Source organism: Pipra filicauda, unplaced genomic scaffold, assembly GCF_003945595.2.
Source record: "Pipra filicauda isolate LSUMZ 115617 unplaced genomic scaffold, ASM394559v2 scaffold195_size2193078_pilon, whole genome shotgun sequence".
Taxonomy (NCBI): domain Eukaryota; kingdom Metazoa; phylum Chordata; class Aves; order Passeriformes; family Pipridae; genus Pipra; species Pipra filicauda.
In genome coordinates this window covers 610,574-633,700 of record NW_024104304.1, presented here as the reverse complement: position 1 = coordinate 633,700, position 23,127 = coordinate 610,574, and the positions used below count along the sequence as shown (strand labels likewise).

Sequence of the window (23,127 nt, the reverse complement as noted above, 5' to 3'; positions counted from 1 at the left end):
GCAGCAGCTTGTACATTCAGTCTTGCAGCTTGTACATTCCTGTAATTGTTACATGGATACTTGACATTTGTTCTATTGTATTGCAAAAGAAACGTTTTTGCTGAGAAAGTTATTTTCTTTTAAAGAGCAGAGCAATACCTTCTTTGGAATGAAAAAAAAAAAAGTTCTGATATTTTACTTAATACAACTTTCAAACATGACGGTATTTCTCTGCTCACACTTGAATTTCCTTCTGTGATTTTCAGGCACTATTTGACTGGGTAGACATTGCTGGCGGCAAGTTAGCGTCTATGTCCCCAGTTGGAACAGATCTGGAGACAGTGAAGCAGCAAACTGAGGAACTTAAGGTATGAACTAGTGATTTATTTCTTTTATATTTACATCTGTCTGCATTTTTCTGTACTGTTTAGTATTTTTCGAGGGTCAAAAGCAATTTTCATTTTCAATTTCTGCTAAAAAAGAATCTCTATGAAAATTTTCAAATATTTCATTGCAAACTTTTCGTTTTAAAATGTGCTTAATTTTAAAATCTATTCCAAATTTTGGTGAAAATACCATTTTTTTTTTCAATACAATCTGATAGCCCAGAAATACTTTTGGCATCATTCATTCTCTTTCAAAAGCTATAAGGTTATTATGTACAGGGTTCTTTTGCTATGACCTTTATATTTTCTGGTTTCTAACGAGAACAGATTCTTTGAGGCTCCAAGCAAATGCCTCCAAAGCTTTGCTTCTGCCATTATAGGCTTTATCTAAAATGCTCACACAGGTCATGACATTCCCAGTACATGAGTAAGGTGAAAATAAAATTTTCAGGCTAACTTAGAAACCTATCTGCATGGGTCTGGATCTGTGACTGAATATGCCTCTGACACTGGTAGGCTGTTATGCTATATTTAAAAAGCAGGGATGTATAACGATCAGAGAATGTTCTTGGGTTTGTTGCTCACTTATAGATTTTGTTGGCTGTGGGTAGGTTGTTTTATCTCGTTTATGGTGTAACTTCAAATGAATCATAACCTTACATAGTTCAGAAAAACATATGTGTGCAGGTTGTATTCAGACTGCTGCACAAGTTATGTGTACAAGAGGGTGTCCTAGTAAAGGAAAATTGCTTTCAGTTCTTTTGAAGAATAATTCCATTTGAAGTTTAAAGCATTATCCCATTACAGTCACAAGAGCTAGAACATAGAATTATAGAATTACTTGTGATACATTTATTTGTATTCTTTTTCTATTTACCATAGCAATTTAAGACAGAAGCTTATCAACAGCAGATAGAAATGGAAAGACTAAACCATCAGGCAGAACTATTGCTGAAGAAGGTAACACAGGAGAGTGACAAGCACACGGTTCAAGACCCTCTCTCAGAGCTCAGAATATTGTGGGACAGTCTAGAAGAAAAAATTATAAGTAGACAGGTAAATATGCTTGGAGGTGGGGGCTTTATTCATGACTCAGATTTCTGCAAAAATATCTTTATGTATAATGTTTATATTAATTTACACATTCCTTTTAGTTTGGAAATTACAGAACTATATGTAATAGAATTTGAATTTTACAATTCATTGAAGAGTTTTTATGTTTTTTTTTAAAAAAACCCTTTTTAAATTCTCTATCAGCAGTGCCCATTGAATCATTATTATTTTGTTTGGTAGCAGTTGAAAACATGTTTATATGGGCAAAAGTAATATTAGCTGCTGAACTGAGCATTTGAAAAAACCCCCAACAACTTAATATTTAACTATTTCAGTGTTCTTACCATATATTATCAAACTGAGAGATTTAAAGATGCAGTGCTTTGTAGTGTACTATTTTTTCTAAACTGAATCATTCCATGACAAAGACAAGATTTTAAAAAGGTCATGCACCGAATTGCATTTATATTGAAATTATATTTTAGTGATGAAAAACTACTGACATACCTGATGAGAGAACCTTCAAACTTAACTCTGCCCTAGTTGCATGGCTTCTTCCAATGTCAGGAATTTAAGCCTGGAATGTAAGGCTTCACAGTGGAATTGCCGACTCAGCTTTAATTGTAAAGCAGTTGCTTTTGCTGGATAACTGTTTCTCCCTGGTTTTTATGCTATCATATGCATGGACTCTGCTCTGGATTATGGTGACTAATGGTAATATAAGACAATTCAATAGCACTGTGAAACTATTTTATGGTAAATTTTATTTTTACTATAGCACAAGCTGGAAGGTGCCTTGTTAGCCTTGGGGCAGTTCCAGCATGCCCTGGATGAGTTACTGACATGGCTGACACATACAGAAGACCTACTGAACGAACAGAAACCCGTGGGTGGAGACCCCAAGGCTATTGAAATTGAACTTGCCAAACATCATGTATGTAATTATAATGAATATTAACTGAAATGTTCTTTTGATATTTATCTTCGGGATGAGTCTTGTAAAACTTGATAATTCTCTACATAAATTTCCAAGATGTGGATTATAGCTGAAATGCAGGCTTGGAATAAATAGTATCTTTCCTCTTACTCCTCCACATTCCTTCCTTTCTTGCATATGCTATGCAAGTGGCATAGGTTTTAGCCAAAAAAGAGCTGCTCACCCCAGTCTCCACCTCTAATCACCTTCATTTGACCTAGGGAACTCAAAAGTTACTGCACCTGCTACTCTCCATGAAGCAATAAACTCCTTGATTATTTTTGTTTAAGCCAGGTTTCACAAACTGCACAACTGTTGCAGATTTCTGGTTCTTTCTTCCTTCTCAGAACATAGCGATTTGTTGTTCTGAATTCGGCAGAATTGTATGTCAGTTGGGTCCAGCTAACACGGAGAATGCTTCTATGAAAGTCTCTAAACCCCTCATCTTTTTTTCTTTGTTACTTACAATGTAGGGTTAACTTTTTAGTTTTTTGGTTTAGTATTTTTACTCATCACTGTGACTTTGGAGCCCATGGAAGAATGCTTCCACTATTTCTGTGTTTTGAAGAGTATCTCCCAGGAGTGAGAGATCTACCCTACCTCTTTGTGTGACACTGCGGTTCATGATGGTATATTCTTTCTAGGTTTGAAGATTTTAATCTAATCTCATATAGCCTCTCCTTTTAAATCTGCCATTTAATTTTTGGCCTGCATATGATGCGAAAAGTATTCCGAGTTCATTTTGGATTTTGAAAGAACTGATTGAAATTGACAGTACACAGATAATTAAGGTATTTTCATTGTCTGTGTTAATGCAGCTATGCAGCTTCTGAAGGCTTATGTGTGGTTAGTTGGAATTTGAGCGGAGCACAATGTCTACATGGCCTATGTGACTACTGTTACAAACAGGCCCTTTCAAAACAAAGTAAATAGAATTACAAAACCAGGTTCTGCTCCATGAACCTTTTATATTTGTACCTAATGGAAGTGTTTTACTAGTGAAGAAGCATCCAGACATCATTTATGTCTGTGATGAAGGACTTCAGCAAACACATGAATGAATCTACTTCCCTTTTCATAATACAGAGTTTATAGGTTAGAAAGTTCACACAGTAGTGCATCCTGTGGTAGCCTGGAAAAACATCCATCCCTTGAATAACTTCGGAAAGAATAGACCTTGTTCTTAGTGAGTCTCAGCAGGAAGGAAGGGATAAAGATGCATCTGCTTCTGTGAATATCCCTTTTTTAACCATTAGGAGAATAAAATAATAATAATCTTCTAGTGCTTAGCTTAAAAGACTTAAAGTAAATGTGATGGATATTTTGTATTCAAGGGCTACTTGTGACTTGCTGTTTCATTATTTTACAATTCCTTTATATTTAGCTTTATATTTTTTCCATATGCTAGCATTTGAGGTAAGTTTGAGTCAGACCCAATAGAAGTCAGTAGCCATGAACTTGAATTTCTTAGATAGGGTTTACCATTCCACTCCCAAACATTTTTCTTATTTATTTTTCTCTTTCTGTTCTTTTTTGTTCTATATTAACACCTTCTTTTCCTCCCCTGTCCTTTTGAAAACAGGATTTGTTTCCCAAATGTCCTTTTTGCCTTGTGTGGTTTTACTATGGTTGGTGATAACGGGTTTTTAAGCAGATGGAAAAGCTCGTGTGGTGTTAGTACTACAACCATACCCCAGATTTTAGCACAGCTCAAGTGTCCTAGTACGCTGACTCATGTGAAATGAGCCATGAAATGCATAGAAAGATATTGTGGCAGTCAAGTTGTTGTAGAGCACAGTGGGCACATAGTATTCAAAGAAAAATCATATTAAAGAAAAGCATGTCATAAATTAAGAAAAGTGAAGAAATAACTCTTCCCTAGGGCTACTGGAAACCTTTGATAATTTCAGAAATATGTGTATTCAGAGGGAATATATTATTTTTTCCAAGATACTTAGTTACTAGCTTTAATTGCTAATACCTGTGCTGTTGTTAAACTGTTGTCACTGGACTGCAACTAGTTCAGTCACTGTGATTGCCTTCATTCAGTAATTTACCAACATGGCCAGTCTTACATGCTGTGTTACAATTGTAGGTGCTACAAAATGATGTTTTAGCTCATCAGTCTACCGTGGAAGCTGTTAAAAAAGCAGGAAATGACCTGATTGAGTCGAGTGCTGTTGAAGAAGCAAGTAATTTACGGAGCAAGTTGGAACTCCTGAATCAGCGCTGGCAAAACTTGTTGGAAAAAACAGAACAAAGGAAACAGCAGCTGGACAGTGCCTTGATCCAGGTGAACAGGAAATGATCAAATATAGAAATAACTCAGAAAAAGTGTCTTTTTACATGAAATACATAGATACACGTATTAGAAGTTCGCCTAAATCAAAACCATAATGCGGATACCCCTGAATTTGGAGAAAGTTTGAATCCAGCTGTATCTTCTGCAGCTGGCCTCTGTCTCTTTTATTGCTGAAACAAGACTTCAGCTTTTGGTCTACATGTTTTTAAAGGGTGAAATTTCTGTATTGGTATATTATTCAGGGAAAACGTTGGTCTCACATTAGGTTATTTAGCTTGCTTTCAAGATTTCCATGTTTTTTGGTTTTATCCTTCAGATTGAATCGAGCTAGTTTATATTTTGGTCTGCTTTTTTCTTTTTTTTTTCTTCCCCTTTCATTTCATTTGATCATTACAAATATCCGATTAAATACGTTGCCAGTCTACTTATGCACCTAAGCTGGTATTAGAATGGAGAACATTTTAAGTAAGGTCTAAAATGATATGGTGTAATTTAGGCGCAAGGTTTCCATGGTGAAGTTGAAGATCTGCAGCAATGGCTGACAGACACTGAACGTCAGCTGTTGGCATCTAAACCTGTTGGAGGCTTACCAGAAACAGCAAGAGAGCAGCTTAATGCACATATGGTAAGTATCAGTATTAGAATGCTTTGCAATTTGTATTTCAGAACTAACCATCTTTCAAGAGTGTTTTTGGTACATATGGAGCACGTTCTATATATCACCATGTCTGTACAGTATCTTATAAAAATTTAATAACCTTCAAAACAGCACTTATTTCCGGTGTAGTTTAGTAGTCTATTGGGACATATGCCCAAAGCTGAACCATTAATCGTGTTGAGACAAATAAAATAGACAAATAAAATAGAAGATGTTTGCAGATTTTTCAGTGATTTCTTTTCTCTTCTGACCCCATAAGTAAATTAATGCTTTTTGTAAGATTTGAAGATGAACCTAAAAGCGGCCCACATTTATTGAACCTTGACTTAAGAGACTTGATCTTTTATTCCTTACCTAACCAAAGCTGACATCATTAGCATAGAAGTAAGAAGGGCTACTGGCTCATAGAGCCTGTGCTTTAACTAGAAATGTCAAACTGACCAGGATGCCTGAATTATTCCCTTTCTTTCTCTTTAAGAAACATTCCATGGATTTCTCTGCTACCATAGAACCATAGAGCTTAAAAAAAGACACTTAAACTTGATCTCTTAACTCAAAGGAAAGTGGTTCATAGTGCTCCATTTATGTAAAATCATGCTATGCCATTAGGCCAGGATATAAACTTCTGGTGATCTAAACTTCTGAACTCCTGGCTCAGATGTAACAGTGGTATTTACTGAACTGTCCTTGAACTCGAATATGCCTGACACAGTTTCCATTAGAATGCTGCATTGTCAAAGCATTAAAAATAAGATTTTAGTTTGGAATGATGCTAAAGGTCATTGCTCACCAACATGGGCACATTTTTTTTCCTTCCTCTTTTTCTGCCAAAATTTGCCAGTAACTATAATTGAGAAAGAAACTTAATTTACAGTTTTAAAATCAGTTATAACAGGAAGCTAGATCAAAACACAGAAATAATCCTGTGGTTTTGAACCCCTCTGATCCTTCTCTTTTTGTCTTAAAGGAAAAAAAAAGGAAGAAAAGAGCTTTTTTTTTTTTATTCCCTGTGAGGGTGAGATATAATTACAATTCCCTGAAAGTCAGCAGAACTCTTTGCTTTTTTCATCCTGGACATAGTCAGATCAGGACCCAAAATTTTTCCATTGAAAGCTTCAGAATTTTCTTTACTTCAATTCTTTTGCTATGCAAATGTTCTATACCTACAATGCTTACAGATTGATTAGTTAAAAGACCTTTAAACTGAATGTAGTATTATATTTGGACCAAGTCTGGCTGTCCCCAGTAATATGTATTTTAGATGTACAATCATTCCCTAACTGTACATGAACACTTTAACAGATTGTTACTATACTGGTGGCCATCGTATAACTTCAGGCACTGGCTGTTATCAACCTTTAAAATAAAGACCTTGATTTTTCTTTAGTTAAACCTTATGTGCATATATATGTTAGTTGTCTCTCCCTCTTTTATTTTTTTGTGGCTGAAATGTTGAGGCCAGTGTCATATTGACTACTGGTCATCATAAGTTCCAAATTCAAACTTGGTCCTAAGTGATACAAACCATTTCTGACGTGAAACTGAAGGAGGAAGTTTTGCACTGTTTTGATTTGTTTCTCTTTGGAAATAAAGTTATGAACCATCTTCTTGTGTATAAGACCTGTTTCTACGGATATGAATAAAAGATCCCTCAATCATAATTAGCTCACAAATGGAGTTGAGATTTGGCTGCATTTCCAGCTAAGGCAGCTCCAGGAAAACAAAAGATATGAAGAGACGTTACAGGGCACCAGTAGGAAAGGGGCTTAAAAAGAGGCCTTTTTATCTGTCCCAGTGCTGCTCAGAACATCCCTCTCCTTTTCTTAAAACAATCACTGTTCTCAGTTTCTTCCTGAAAATAACTTTAATTGCTTCTGCCCTTTGGAGAGTGTGACTGTACTGCAAAATTAACCACTGTAATGGGCCGTTGTGTCAGGCTGAGCCCAGCCCCTGTGTTTGGAACTACGCCTGCTTTGCCTTGTCTCACCTGTGCCGTGCTTCTTGTGTTTACTTCTGAGGGGTTCTTGTGCTGCGGGACAGTAAGATGTTCTGTGGAGTTATGGAAACCAGAAATATTCTAGGAAGGTTGGGAGTGTAGGAGGAAGCAGACTAGGTGACACCACTTTTCACAGTCCTTAGAAAGAAAACAAAGAAGCTTTCTGTCCTGTCAAAATCTTAAGCTCATGATTAAACTTGCTTCCTGCTTTGCCCTCCTATTTGATCAGGTACAAGCCCTGTGTACCTTGTCTCTCAACCCAAAGAAATTGTTTGGTTTGGGCTTTTCTCCTGGGAATCAGAGGAAAAAGTAATTTTCCTCTTATTTGCAAGCCGTTTATTCCTCACCTCCTGGAAGACATTCGTCATTTGGGCATCTGCAGCAACTTTGTGCATTTTGATTTGTCTGTTAGAAATATTGGATGTGCCCATTTGAGTGAGAGTGAGGCATGAGAGGTCCCAGACTCTTGCCAGCTTACTTTTAACATGGTTAAAAATGCATCATTAGTAAAATAGTGAACAGGTAAAACATATGTTACCGTTATTATTCCAGCTTGTTTTCTGTGTCTGGAATGTCTTCAGTGCTCATGCCTAACAAGTGAAGGAAGATACAGCCAAAACAGACAACGTACAATAGAACAGCCCTCCCAAGTTGTCCCACCCACTTTTGAAGGTGTATGTTGGAGGTCTGGGCTTTCAGCACACTATGTAATGCTGACACTTCTTGTGTTTTGGCTACAGATGGACTTTAAACCAACCAAGCTGTAGCAACTCTTGTGTAATAAGTGCGTAGTACTTTCTTTGCCAAGCTTTGGATCTCAGAGAAGACATTGACACACAATAGAAGTTCTCATTTCCTGAAGAACTGGGCCCTTTCTTTGCTCATTTGGGGTTTTATGAATTACATATGTTTCCTTTATTAGTCTTAATCGTACCTACTAAATGTTGGGGGAGGAATAAATGGTATACTGGCATTTAGAAAGAGTATTGAATTTCTACCTTACTTGTTTTTTGGTGCTTTCTTTATTCAGGAACTTTGTGCTGCCTTTGAAGCCAAAGAGGAGACATATAAGTGTCTAATGCAGAAAGGCCAGCAAATGCTTGCAAGATGCCCAGAGACTACTGAAACAAACGTTGAGCAGGACATAAATAACTTAAAAGAAAAATGGGAATCTGTGCAAACAAAGCTCAGTGAAAGAAAAGTATGTGTTTTTACATAAAAATGGAAGTGTAAATCATGTGTTTAAGGGTGTTAATGATCAGTGCTCTTATGTGTGCATACTTGCTTGATCTTTTATATTTAAAACCAATTGTAAAGACAGGCAGAATGTTTAGAAAGTACTGAGAAAAATGAGTTTCAAGAAGTTAATTACCCATACTTGGAAGGGGGAAGATGGATGGGAATGGCTCAAGTCTGTTCTATAGAAATACATTAACTGATACTGTTAATGCTCATGTAGTAGGACTAGGGCTTTTCCAGTTTTTATTGCAATAATCGTAGACAGGAGAGACTCAATGATCACTCAAGTTTACCTCCTTCTCAGTACAGAATTTCTGTGTTATTTTTTCTAGTTTTTATCCATTTTTTCTTAAAATTCCCAAACTCTTGGCCTTTTGCCACTTACTTCAAGTGACTACCTTCTGTTCTAACAGAACAATAGCATAATTTCACTGATATGCACCACACATGTGACAACACCAAAATGACAATTGAGCTTTAATAAAAAGAAGTGGTCTAGGAAAACTTATTCTTTGTTTAGTGCAAGTTGGATGACCTCCTTGAGGCTCTTTCAAGTGCACTGCCACCTTAGATTTCTGAGATTTTACTGGTTTTGTGTTGAAATTGATAAATCCATTAGTATCCTAATGTCCCATTAGGATTAAGTAGTAGAAGATATGTTCTAATGTGAAAAAATTTATTTTGATACTAGGTGCTGTATTTTCTATTCATCTGTCATAGATAATTTTGTTGTTACTCTTCTGTTCATCTCCTTGAATATGCTCAAATGTAGGCTGTTATTTTAAAACTCAGAAACTTTTAAGTTGGAAAAGTGTTTTAAAATGCTCAACTAAAATGGTTTACTGTAAAGTGCTGAACTAAAATGGCTTCCTTGGCCGAAGCCCCTGCACAGTATCAACTGCTATTAAAGTATGACCTATCTTTACAGACCAAACTGGAAGAAGCCCTCAGTTTAGCAACAGAGTTCCACAACTCACTTCAAGATTTCATCAACTGGCTTACTCAGGCTGAGCAAACTCTAACTGCAGCTTCTCGGCCAAGTCTTATCTTGGACACTGTCTTATTTCAAATTGATGAACACAAGGTATGTAAAGACACAGATGTGTAATGTTTTTCTCCCACTCTGTGGAGATACTGTAACAATGTCCAAATGAACCCTATAATGCTGGCACTCGGAGAAACATTTAATTTGTTTTAAAATTACATTTTATAGTCTTTTTCACTATATCATTTTTTATCAGACTGAGTTTTTTCAGTGTTTACCCAGCAACACAGTATTGAGTAATTTTCTCCCTTTTTTCCCAAGGTTTTTGCCACAGAAGTGAACTCTCATCGAGATCAAATCATAGAACTGGACAAAACTGGAACACATTTGAAATATTTCAGCCAGAAACAGGACGTTGTCCTTATTAAGAATCTGCTTATTAGTGTACAGAGCCGATGGGAAAAAGTATTTCAACGCTTAGTTGAAAGGGGAAGAGCTTTGGATGATGCAAGGAAAAGAGCCAAACAGGTAATGGGACAACAGCTGTTTTACAGCTCTTTGAACTTAGCTGTAATTGCGTCCAGATTCTTGACAAATATGGTGCTTTAAAGCACTTACAAAGCGAGCCTGGGTTTAGTGTAACAGACAGTGTTGAGTTAGTGGAGCAATTTCTGTGATTCAATCATAGAGCACTTCATTTGGGAGGTGAAAGCGTCATTTTCAACCCGAGCAGTGACTTCTGTCAGCAGTACAGGACAGTCTGAAAGAAGAAAGTAACAGCATGGATTCCAGATGTGTATTAGTGCCATCTGTCCTCAGAAAGAAGTTTCACAATCAACCCCATATATTTTAAAGAATGTGATGACCCCTTTTCACTAATCTGTGGGAATATTCCTTAGTATTTTCATCTTGGGTCTATGTTGTGCCCTGATTATTAGTCATCACTTATCACTCAATCTCTTATGTTAGTTACTGAACCAATATCTTCTGTGTAATAATATATCTCCATTTATTTCCTTATGAACCTGGAGAGGTGTTGTTTTGGATTTTTTTTCACAATTTTCTTCACTGGGAAGCATTCATGTTTTTTTCCTTAGATACATGTTTCCCTCACCAAGAAAGATAAATGAGAAGATACAAAATGTGTGAGAGAAATGTAATCTGTTTAAATGGCAGTAGGAAATTCTAGCTTCTTTTTATTCAAGTGAACATGATCGTTCAAGATTTGGTGATGTTCACAGCCAAACCATGTTCCCGTGTTCACCACTACCACCACTCAGCTCATAGAGCAAGAAGTTCTCTGAGCAATAGCCCATAAGCCAATCACGTTACTTATTTTCCAACCATTTCTCTTGTGCATTCCCACACCCAGCAGTTCTGCAACGAGATGGATTTCATCTCAATATCCATTTACAAAGCTGAATACAGTGTTATTAAGATGACAACTTTCTATGTAGAATGTTGAAGGAGTACTGAAGGCTACCAGTGTCAAGGCCTAATCAACAGCCCTGAACAACAGGGTCTAGGAGCCTTGAGAAGTTTCTGAACTAGTTTCTTGTGCTTTCATGTGTAGGCAGCCCAAGCAAGAAGAATTTTCAAAAGAGAGAGAAATGACCAACTTAGGAAAATGAAAACCCAAAGGGATGCCACTTTGTGAAAGCTTGTTGAATCTTTAGTTTTTCCCTGCTTCCTTCCCCAAAGTGCTCTTTTCATCAAAACAGGAAGGAAGATCAAAAATCTGTTCCTTGCCCGTCAAGATAGCATTTGATATAATGAGAGCATTCAGGGGTGTTACAGGGAAAATCTTGGGCAGTCATCCAGACAGAAGTTTTCCCCAGTGATTTACTGCTATCGTCCTATATAAGCAATAGCTAATCCCCATTCTTTCTGTATTTACTATCCATTACTAAAAATGTAGAAATCTAAATGGCCAACACATCAACAGATGTTACCAATATGTCTCTGACAGATGCATACTACGTGTGCACATCCTGTACATTAAAGGTTGCTAATTCACTTAGGAGAAGGGAAGCTAAATACAGTGGGCACGTGGTTTAACTGGTTCTGTTTAAGAGACCAGGGAGAAAAAACACATCAAATCTTGTCAAAGTCTGCCAGTCTTGGTTGGAGTTTAATGTTATTGAACTGTTTTATGAACCAGTGAATTTTAAAATCCATGCAAATCTCACTTTTCTTTAGTTCCATGAAGCCTGGCACAAACTTATGGAATGGCTGGAAGAGTCGGAGAAATCTCTGGACTCAGATCTTGAAATTGCAAATGACCCTGATAAAATAAAAATGCAGCTCGCACAGCATAAGGTGAGTCATGAAATGCAAAGTGCCAAGTGAAATGTAGGTAAGTCTATCAGCCTTGTGCTGATCAATCAGCAAAGTAAGTAGATTTGTGGCCTCGCTGCAATGGAGTGTTTATTCACATCAAATTAAATGGTGTTTTAAGAGGGGCCGAGTGAAAAAAAACCAAACACTTTTCACAGTACCTGATATGTGGGGGAATGGTTAACAATGAAGAGGAAAGACAATAATACAGGATCATGGAAACTTTGCAAAGCAGATTTATACCATTTCAGAATAGGAATTTCTGAAGGGGCTTTCTTTCAGTATTTATACCAAAAATTTACCATCCACTTATTTGAGTTGAGATTTTCCTTTTAATACTGCAGAATGAATTCAAAACTGAAAAATAATCTTGTATTTCGATTGGCAGTTGCTTTTTATGTCAAGTGGAAATGATAATGAAATCCCCTAGAAAATACAGTAACACTATTAATAGCACAGGTGGTTTCTCTTCGTGGGATTCCAAATTCTGAAACCACCTTTTCACAAACCCAGCTGTTGTAGGTGAAAATGTAAAAATCTCCCTCATTCATCTGGCTTTTCAGACATGTAATGATAATGTAAAAGCTTGATAATTTTAGCAGACACAGAGCAATAGGCTAAAGTAGTCTTCATTTTAGCACAGGCTAAAGTAGTCTTCATTTTTACTTCTCTAAAATGTCTGGCATAATATATTATTGAGAACCAAGTGAGTGAGTGATAGAATCCTCAGAGATATGATTGTGTCTTAAGATTTCTCATGGAGCAGTTTCATCAGAGACAGAGTATTGAAAGACTGTTCATTTTCTACATTTTGGCACATATTTACTTTTCATGTCAGTTTTATGGTTCTCTATTTACTCCTATGTTTTCATTCTGCACAATATCCCCAAAAGTTTACATATCTAACTTTTTATTTTTGCTGTAGCTTCTGGTGATTGCTCTTACCTCCAACAAGTTTTGTCATGTATATTAGTGATTTGTTACTGCATGAGTCTGTGAGAAAGCTGACTGTTGGTCAAGCAAAAGTAGTTTACCTGTGTTTGCTGTTAAAACTTTTAGATAAAACCTACGTTGACATTCTGTTATGCTGACTCTGCAATTTCAGTTTGTTTTGGGATTGCTGCTGTTGCCAGAATTTGAAGTTGGTGATGGGAACTGGCAAGGGGGAATCTTGCTGTTAGGACAGTCTTTCTTGTCTCCTCTGACTCCTAATCTTCTAATCCTTTCACTCCTCTTTTTCATTATATATTCATATATATATATATTTACCTAACGAGTATGGTCAACACTTTGTGACTTTGCTTTGAGGTCCTTTCAGGACTTTCTCCTACCTGTATTCTTCTCCCCTCTTCAGAAATGTTAAACTTGATAAACTTGATATTTACCTTATACCTACAGGTTTTATGAACCCAAGCTTCCTCACGTGGTTTGGCAGACTCATCCTTTCTGTCATTGATATAGCTTCTTTCATATAAAATGCCTGCAGAGCATTTCTGCTTGAGTTGCTCGAATCTTGTTAAGGAATGGGATGAAATGTGCTACAGGGACATAAGGATTGAAACTGGTGATCTGGAGGAAAAAAGATGAATGTGTGTGACAGAGGGAGTTCTGTGAACTTTGTAACTTCAAACTTCAAACACCACCCCCTCAAGAAATCAACTCAATTGTTTTTTAATGAGTTGTCAAACCTCCCAGCACTGCAATGTCCTTCCTTGTATTTTGAGTCTTTTCCTTCCACTCCCACATAATACCCCGTGTCTGTCTTTGTCTTTTCTGTCCAGCCTTGAAGGTTTCCTTGCTCCATTTAGTTAAAGATTTTGCTATCCAAATTGAATGCGTGCTGTAAGCAATAATTTGGACTTGCTTTTTGCCAGCTGTTACTGCCAAAAAAAAAAGTCCCTGAAAAAGAAAAGCCAAGATAATATGTTTTCTCTCTCACTCATATCTAGTGTGTTGCCAGGGACTTTTGGGGGTTATTCATGGTCTGTTTATCAGAATTTTTTTTTCATTTTTAGGAGTCAGGAATGGAAAAAGCAATATTAGGTCACCCAATCTATTCCTGTGCTAATGCTGAGTGTTCCTTACAGTAAATTTATATGAACCTGGCTAATTTTATCTGTATGTGCCCATCTTCCTTAGAAGGAAGGTAGCTAGATGAGCGTAATCTCAGTAATTAACTTACTTGTCTGCTGCTGGCAGCTTAAACTAAAATCTACTTTCAGTTACACGCCTGTGAAATCAAATGAAAGAAGATATGATGTAGTCTCTCAAGGAATGAACTGCATGACTGCAACCCTTTGCTCACCTTTAAATCTGTTTTTCCTGTATGATCCTTCTCTGGCAACAATTTAATTGTATTTCCTGGTGCAAATCCAGTAACACTGTGCATGTAGTGTTAAGTAGTTAACAAACCCCATCAAATAAAAGAAGCATAGACGTATTGTTTATATTGAAGGAACTTTTATAAAAAGCTGGTTATTTTGAATATCTTATTTATTTTTACTCTAGTGCTAACTTGACAATTATATTCTTTCTTGAAGTTTGTTTCCTTGTTTTATATGAGGAAAACAAAAGGACAGTGAGGAAAAACTAAATTACAAAGCAAATGTTGCTTTTTTTTTTGTAACAGAAAAAAGGGGGAAAAAAGAATACTTGATTCTATATATAAGAGTTTCCTTAAAGCACACTTGCGATTTATGATTTTTTAAACTGATTTCCTGCTAGTGGTTCATGAAGGTGTGAAATAAAATATTTCAAGCATTTCTGCCATTTCAAAGCTGCTGTGTTGAGCTGGTGTTGTCTTTTGGAAGTGTTCCTTTATATAGTTATTTACTCTGTCAGTTGGTTAATTCCAGAGGGTCTGTGCAGAAGGACCTGTCAGAGCTGGCAGGCAGATGCAACTGCTGTGTCACTGCCATTGTTCAAAGTCCCTGGGCACAGAAACCTGCTGGTGATCTTGATTTCTAGCACAAACTGAGTTACGGGGCTGTCACCTGACTTCTTGTGCCTGGATCTACACTTGTGGCATACAGTTGTTCCCAATTATAGTATGTTTCAACCTTAAGAGAGTTAAAGGCTTGTGGTTGGAGGTTTCCCAGCTTGCCCATGTTGAGCTAAACCAGAATAACCTCTGTAGCTCTTGGAGAGCTCTACAAGTGGCTTGAAATCCTAGTTTGTAAGAATGTAGTGTGAAGAATGCTCAGTTAATGGCTCCCAAAGTAGCAGTTCTTTCACTACCAGGCACCCCTTGCTGAAATTTGGGAATATTATGGTAGGACAGGAATCATTGCCCTCACCGAAGGAGGGATTTTGTGGAAGTTATTCCAGTAGGCATAGAGCTACATTCCCAGAGAAGGACAAAAAGCAGGGGTCTGCCAGTGTCAGGCCCCACGTAATTTCAGGTGCACTGTGACACTAGCATAGAAATTTTGCAGTAAGTTTAAAATATTCTTGCAGCAACATTTACAATTAACATTGCAAATAGTATGTCAAAAATTAATTAACAATGGCCTGTAAGCAGTTAATGATATATGGGTTTTTTCCTTTTCTTCCGTATGTGTAGGAATTCCAGAAATCTCTTGGTGCCAAACATTCTGTGTATGATACCACGAATAGAACTGGACGTTCCTTGAAAGAGAAAACCACCTTGGCTGATGACAATTTGAAACTTGATGATATGCTGAGTGAACTAAGGGATAAGTGGGATACAATTTGTGGAAAGTCAGTGGAAAGGTAAATGAAAACTCTCTAATTATTAATCAAATAAGAGAAATGCTTAGGAAAATTCTTTTGGCTTCTGTTTTGGGTTTTTTTGTGTAAAAGTAAAACCTGAGTGGCTAGCTTGTTTGATAATTAAGAGTGTCAAAGCAGTAAAATACTGTAAATGCATGCTTTCATTTTGGTATGGAAGAAGGGGAGGGGGAGGGAGGGGAAGGAAGAGTCCTTTAAAAAGGGAAACTGACTGAAGTTCTCTGGAGGTGCTGGTTGACAGAACGCTAGCCTGCAGCATATCCATATGGCCCAGTACGCCAATGGCATCCTGGCTTGTATCCGCAATGGTGTGGCAAGCAGAACCAGGGCAGCGATCGTTGCCCTGTACTCGTGTTGCACCCTGCTCCAGAAGGGGAGGGTAACCCAGGTTCTTATTAATAAATCCCTTGGGGTGGATTAGAGTGAAATGACACTGAATAATCTGTGTTTGTAAACATACATATGTAGGGTTTATTTTAGAACAATTTTGTTTCAAAGGTGAACAGGTATGTTGCTGTTTTGGGTGTTATCATCTATAGCAATATAGCAACATTAAAGCGTAGCAGTATAGCACTATTAAAGCACAGCAATGTTATAGCACCTATAGCAATAAAGCATAGCAATATAGTGCTATTAAAGCATAACAATATTAAAGCATAAAGATAACACTTAAGGAAATACATAAGGGAGAGAAAGGGAAAGAAAGGATAAGGATGGAAAGACTTATATATAGTCACCACCCACAGGATCCAGCTATGAAACTTGATAGTTGCAGCTTCCATGTCTATTGGTTGAAGTGGTGGTCTTGATCCGTTGGGGCTGGGAGAAGCCCCCCCCCGCCAAAACTCAAAGATGTTATGAGTTATTGTACACTTCTAGCTCAGATGAGAACGCCTTGTACCTCCCTGGGGCGGGGAGTTTTACAGTGGATAGTATCATGGGACATGGCACTGATTCTCTGACATCTTGTAAAAGAGCTGCAGCTGCAGCTCTGACACAATAGGCATATTGTGTCAGCATCATTCAGGATCCATCATGGTCCGATATTTGACGTGCATAGCCGAGGCTAGATGTACAGAATTATGTAAAGGGAAGACATTGGCATGATAAGAGGGATTGTCCCACTTCGCAGGATTTGCCTCTTCCGTTATCTGGACATCCAGTTTGTAGCTTCAGCTATTCATCTGCATCTAGGATGGCTGGACAATGGCACCCCCTTACCTGATTTGAAGGCCCTTTGGCAGTGTTCAGGGAGGGGTGGGCTTTGCTGGGTGAGCAGCTGTTTCTTTCCAGTTTGCAAAAGTCTTTTGGTGATCTTAGAATGTGTAAGTCATTAAATATTTCAGTCTCTGACAACTCGGCACTGGTGAGGCCACACCTTGAGTGCTGTGTCCAGTTCTGAACCCCTCACAACAAAGAACTTGAGATGCTGGAGTGTGTCCAGAGAAGGGCAATGGAGCTGGTGAAGGGTCTGGAGCACAAGTCTGATGAGGAGTGGCTGAGGGAGCTGGTGGTGTTTAACCTGGAAAAAGGAGGCTCAGGAGGGACCTTATTGCTTTCTAGATGAAAGGAGTTTGTAGTCAGATGGGGATCAGTCTCTTTTCCCAGGTAACAAATGACAGGATGAGAGGAAACTGTCTCAAATTGTACCAAGTGAGGTTTAGATTGAATATTAGGAAAAATTTCTTCGCTGAAAGGGTTGTAAAGCATTGAAGCAGTCTGCCCAGGGAAGTGACTTAGTCACTATCCCTGAAAGTGTTCAAAAGATGTGTGGATGCGGCACTTTGGGGTCATGGTTTATGGTGAACGTAGTGGTGCTGGGTTAACAGTTGGACTTAATGATCTTGCTGGTCTTTTCTAACTGTCATGATTCTATGATTCTGTTATTTTATGCTGAAAATGTTTTTTTAAAATGTATAAATTATTATTTTGTGTGTGTGTTCTGGGGTTTTTTTCCCCTCCCAGGCAAAATAAACTGGAGGAAGCCCTGTTATTTTCGGGACAGTTTACTGATGCTCTGCAAGCTCTCATTGACTGGTTATACAAAATTGAACCTCAACTAGCAGAAGATCAGCCAGTACATGGAGACATTGATTTAGTGATGAACCTGATTGACAATCACAAGGTAATTCCAAAAATACTTTTTTAATTACTGTACTGCTCATAAGCGTAACATTTTAATGCTGTCTTTATCTCTGACTATTCTGTAATTTTTAGAAATATGGAATAGTTTTGTAACACAAACGTAATCAACAATAGAAAATGCTATAAAACATACATGAAAGAGGACAGCTCCTAGTGACTCATTGACACCAGTTACCATTGAGATAGTCCATTTAATGGTGCTGTCCTGTGTATTTATGAATATCATGTCAAATCACAAGTACGCGTTTATAAATGTGTGTCTATGAGCAAGAGATGGCAAAAATTGTTTTACCGGAAAACTCTGGGGCAGACAGCTCTTTTTTTAGTCCATCTGTTAACCAAATGTCCAGTGCACTTGTCATGACTGCAGCAGCCTTTCAGACCTGTGGGGCTGCTGTATATTTATCAAGCAAAGTAGTTGCAATGCTTAAGTTATGCACAGATTTCAACTAGACCATGAGCCAGGAAGCTTGCATCGGAAAGCTGCACTATTTTCTTACTGAAATGGTTTAGGAGATGAGAGTAAGTAGGAGATGTTGGACTTTGCCTTTGAATCCCAGTTTTGCAGTTCAGTATGTCAGAAGAAATGACTGTTGAAGTCACTTGTATTGCAAAGGCAGCACATAGGCAGAGCTCTGGAGCCTGGGAAGATCATGAGGTAAAGGTCCTTCTGTTCATCCACCACTGACTTTCAGTATCTCCTGCCCACTGAGGAGAAGATTTCGTCCCTCATGAAAAAAGTGTTTGGAAACATGGGTTGTCTATAAAAATTAGGCTGCAATATGCTGCAATTGCTTCTGAAATCCCATTGTGTATCACAAGTAAGTTGTAGTCAGTGGCATGGTATATTATAATTGCCGTATCTTCTTTTAAGAGCTTCCTTTATGTAACTGGAGCTTGTTCCATCTACTAATATGAACATTTCTTCTTATTTGATTTCTTCTCATAACCAGTAGTTTTTTGTTATTTTTTGCATAAGTATGCCTCAATGAGTTAAACATTTCAAATATATTTGGTGGTGCCTAGGTTTTCCAGAAGGAGCTGGGAAAAAGAACAAGTAGTGTCCAGGCTCTGAAGCGTTCTGCGAGGGAGCTGATAGAAGGCAGTCGTGATGACTCTTCCTGGGTCAAAGTCCAAATGCAGGAGCTAAGCACTCGCTGGGAGACAGTTTGTGCCCTGTCAGTATCCAAGCAAACACGACTGGAACAGGCTCTTCGGCAGGTAAGGAACACTACTGTCACTACGTGTACTCTGTGAGAACTAGTGAAAATATCTTGCAGTCCAGTTACCAAAAATTTAATGTCATTTTCACTTAATGTCATTCACTTCCATTTCATTTGAAAATACTAATTTCTTGCTCATGCATTGCTTACCTTGTCTCCATCCCTTTACCACGGCACATAAATAGTGCCTCTTAGCATTTATTATTAATGTTATTATTAGTCTCTACCACAAATGCAAAACAAATGTTTCAAAGACCTTACCATCTAAGGAAATCACTGAAGTTGCAGTCAAGCATGAAGGATGATTAAGAACTATGCCCCATTCACAAGAAGCTGGAGATTGCAATCGTATTTATGCTTTTTGTGCCTTATTGGAAAGAAGTAAATTTCTCTATTGAACTTGTTTACATTGGCACAATTACAATGCAAAGTGAATTACATTGCAGAAAAAGTAGTTGTGCTAAGTGCACTCAGGAGTTAGAACAGTCTATGTATGTCAATACTGTCTGGTACCAATCCCAAACAAATAGATCTATCTGTATTGTTTCCAAACCTGAGATAATATGGATGTACAGCTCTCTGAAGATATACTAGCTTGGACTGATGCTAGGATGGGGCTCCTCCAATAGCAGTGTATCCACTGTGTACAAAATTCCTGCTCTGCTTTTCCCAGGGTTTGTCCAGCTCTCCAGTCTCTCAGCAGACACAATCCTAAGGTACCTCAAACTTTAATTGTGTCTGAATATGGCTGTGCCCAAAGGTGAATCTTTCTTGTTTCTAGACATAAAAGGGTCACTCTCCCACAGGCTGTCAATTCATTTTGCTTAACTGGTGATTTAGGCTGTGCAGAAAATACAGTTCTCATCTTTCCAGCTGGTCCCTGAAAGCAAAGCACCTCCCTTGTAATTTGTCAGTGTAAAGGCATGACATTCACAACTGAGCTGCAAATACACTATAAATCAGATGGCTAAAAGCATGAACAGGCTTTTAGGCTTCCTATAATTTTTTGAGAAGCATGAGCTATTTTTACAGTTATGAAAATGTATTACTGTATATCATTGACTTTTTAATGGAAAGATAATGTGCCAGTACTGCTGTGTGATTAATGATTTTAAATGTGGGCTCAGTCTCCTTGGGTAAGCTGCAGCGTGTCTGTCAGATCCCCTCATGAGTGACCATGACTTTTTGTATTTTAACAGGCAGAAGAATTCCACTCTGTTGTTCATGTCCTTTTGGAGTGGCTGGCAGAGGCAGAGCAGGCTCTTCGTTTCCATGGCATCCTTCCAGATGATGAAGAGGCCTTGCGTACACTGATAGAGCAGCACAGGGTAAGCAAGAAAATGAAAAGGATCCTCTTCATTCTAATTGGTCTGATAGAGGGTAAAATAGAAGAAAGGAGGCAGTCTGTCCCATTGATATGGCTTGAAGCTGGCTCCCTGCCAAGTCTCCAAACCTTACCACAAGAAGTCTGTCCCCCCGCCCCAAACCTCAGGGAGAAGAGGGAGAAAAACAACCAAGAAAAACCAAAACGAGAGAGACAGCTAAAGCAATATATATATAAATATATTTACACTTATGTTACAGTTATATACAATTGAAATATATACAATTTCACAAGGGAAAGGGAAGGGGGAAGGGAAAAGGAAGAAAACCAAAATAAAATATATATATATCTTGATTAGTAGCCCAACATCTAGCAACTAAAAGAATTGACAAAAAAAAAAAACTATCTTACTACTCTCCCTGGGACAACGGAGAGTCACGCTGGAATGATCAGTGGCAACCTCCATCTCCCAAGGTTGACAAGGCCTTACCAGGCCTCCCTCCCCAACACAACAGACTTATCAGCAGGGAACCTGCACCTCCAAGCCGCCGGAAGGAAAGAGACCGAAGGCCTTTCCTCCTTTCTTCTTATAGCCCAGCTTACGTAAAAATCGTAGGGAATACTTGGTAAATCTGGACCCTTCCTTGGTTACAAACTGGTCACCAAGGAAGGCCTAGACCAAACTACCACACCCATGTAGTTATATCCAGCATCCAGTGTTGTTTTTTGAAACTCTTTCTATAAAAGAGAATCTAGAAATTTAATGTAGTTGATAGTTTAATGTCTATACTGGTTTTGGGCTCTTGTTTGAGTCATCTTGGCTTACTGAGGAAATAATGGGCCTTTAGAAAGTTGCTGTAAACATTTAGAGACAGATTCAAACCCCTCTGTGCAGTATATGATGCCTGCAATTACAACACAGATGGCTACAGTAGCAAAAGCATATCTATCGTCTCAGCACCATTGATCAAATTGGCGTATACTTTTCTTTCGAGGTCATTTGTAAATGTCAGCAGAATGATGTTATCATCCATTAACCTTTTGTCATGGTAAAACAGCGTGCTGTCATACTTGATAAGCATTAGGTACTGAAATACTGCAGTGGCATAGGTACTGCAGAAAGTAGATTGTGGGCCATCAAACTAACTTTGCAGTAATGAAATGGGAAAATGCCTAACTAAAGAGCGTAGAGGTCATATTTTCACTCTCCAAACAAGAGGCTACAAACATCCACATTTAAGCCCATGCAAAACTTGTAAGTGCAGTAGTAACAGTTCCAAGAGTGTAGTGTGCACAGTGTTAGGGAACCAATTTTAAGGCATGGATTTGTTCATCATTGCTCCGAAGAAAGTTAGAGCAAAACTTACAAAGTGGAGAGTGGAAAAGCATCCTGTTTAAATTGAGTTTGGTAATGCTATTATGCAGAGGAGTGCATGCAAGATACAACTATTTAACAGTTCCTAACTAAGGAGTTTTCAATGTACTTAGTATGCAATGTTTTGAAAAAGTTGTCAGTTTTAATTTAGGGCCCTGGAAACTGGGTACTATTCATTAGCTGGAGAATATAATAAGAAAAAAAATCTTAAATTTCTTCTTCTGCACTGTAGATGGATTAACAAAACAGTTCTGTACTAAAGTTCCAAATTGTGCTGCCAAAGCTGAAGCATAACTTCGAACCTCAAAGCAAAGCAAAGTTTGTCTCTGAGAAACCCTGTCCCAGCTGGGAAGGATGATTGCTAGCACAACACAACCAGCCTCAGTGTTAGATGTGGCTGTACTGTACTTAAATTTTTTTAGTAGGCTTTGTAAGAGGTTCTCCCAAACACATTTTCTTCTTAAAGGCTAAAGAATAGAAGTAGAGAAATTGTTAAGCTAAGAGAGATTATGGCACTACTGCTTTACCACTCACTCGGTCTTCCTTGAATAAGTGATCTCTCCTTTTAAGCTTATAACATTAGCTTTCAAGAAGAAAAAACCAGAAAATCAGGGAAGAAGGAATATGTATTCCTTTTACACCATATACCATTATGTATTATAATGCTGCAATATTAATATAAAAATACGTTATTGAAATTATTTACATAAATATGAAATATATATTCCTTTTGTCACTGTTGTTCTTGTAAAATACTTTTGCTGCATTTGTGTTCAGTTGTGTGTTGAAAGGTTTCTTCTCGACAATATTTTATCCAAATGGTCCATCTTTGCCTATTTCTGATTTTATTTTCTTGAATAATGCACATGATTTAGTGAATTCTACTATCTCAGACAGAGATTTCTGTCACTCGTCCTCCTCTCTGGGGACTGAGATCTATAGTGGATTAATACACTGCACTGCTGAATGAGAAGCATCCCATCTCCTCTCTTGTTAATGTGTCTGTATCACTGGATTGCCACAGAGCTCAACACAATTGAGTTCATCCCTTACTGAGGGAAAGCTTAATACGCTGTATGTAATGCATCACAGATTTAATTTTTGAGATATTCTAGTATAGCTGGGCAGGGGAAGCAATGTAGTTGCTCATTCTCCTCCTGGCCTTGGTTTATTTTGGTAATCTCATTAAAACCCACTTCAACTTTTCCAAAACTATGTTGAACTGAAATATTCTAAGGACTCACATTTTTATGAGAGGAGGTTTGCTGTTATGATTGGGTCTTAAACTCTGACAATAATTTAAGCTTAAATCAAAATCAGTTAACATCAAATCTCTTTAAATATGGAGCCTACATATTCCAGCCCTCTAGAACAAAGTTGAAGAGACTGTTTTTTACAC

General features: G+C 37.8%; 1 protein-coding gene across 15 annotated transcripts in view; it reads left to right on the top strand.

Moving 5' to 3' along the window:
- Positions 1-23,127, top strand: part of DST (dystonin) — a 306,949-nt gene that overhangs the window by 264,505 nt on the left and 19,317 nt on the right. For all 15 annotated transcript variants that reach the window (XM_039380429.1, XM_039380420.1, XM_039380416.1 and 12 more), the window contains 13 exons: positions 246-347; positions 1,248-1,421; positions 2,197-2,352; positions 4,490-4,687; positions 5,193-5,321; positions 8,381-8,551; positions 9,518-9,673; positions 9,896-10,102; positions 11,774-11,893; positions 15,474-15,643; positions 17,627-17,786; positions 18,833-19,027; positions 20,229-20,357. In XM_039380429.1, the coding sequence (XP_039236363.1) occupies positions 246-347; positions 1,248-1,421; positions 2,197-2,352; positions 4,490-4,687; positions 5,193-5,321; positions 8,381-8,551; positions 9,518-9,673; positions 9,896-10,102; positions 11,774-11,893; positions 15,474-15,643; positions 17,627-17,786; positions 18,833-19,027; positions 20,229-20,357 (2,067 nt within the window). The remainder of the gene's footprint in view (positions 1-245; positions 348-1,247; positions 1,422-2,196; positions 2,353-4,489; positions 4,688-5,192; positions 5,322-8,380; positions 8,552-9,517; positions 9,674-9,895; positions 10,103-11,773; positions 11,894-15,473; positions 15,644-17,626; positions 17,787-18,832; positions 19,028-20,228; positions 20,358-23,127) is intronic.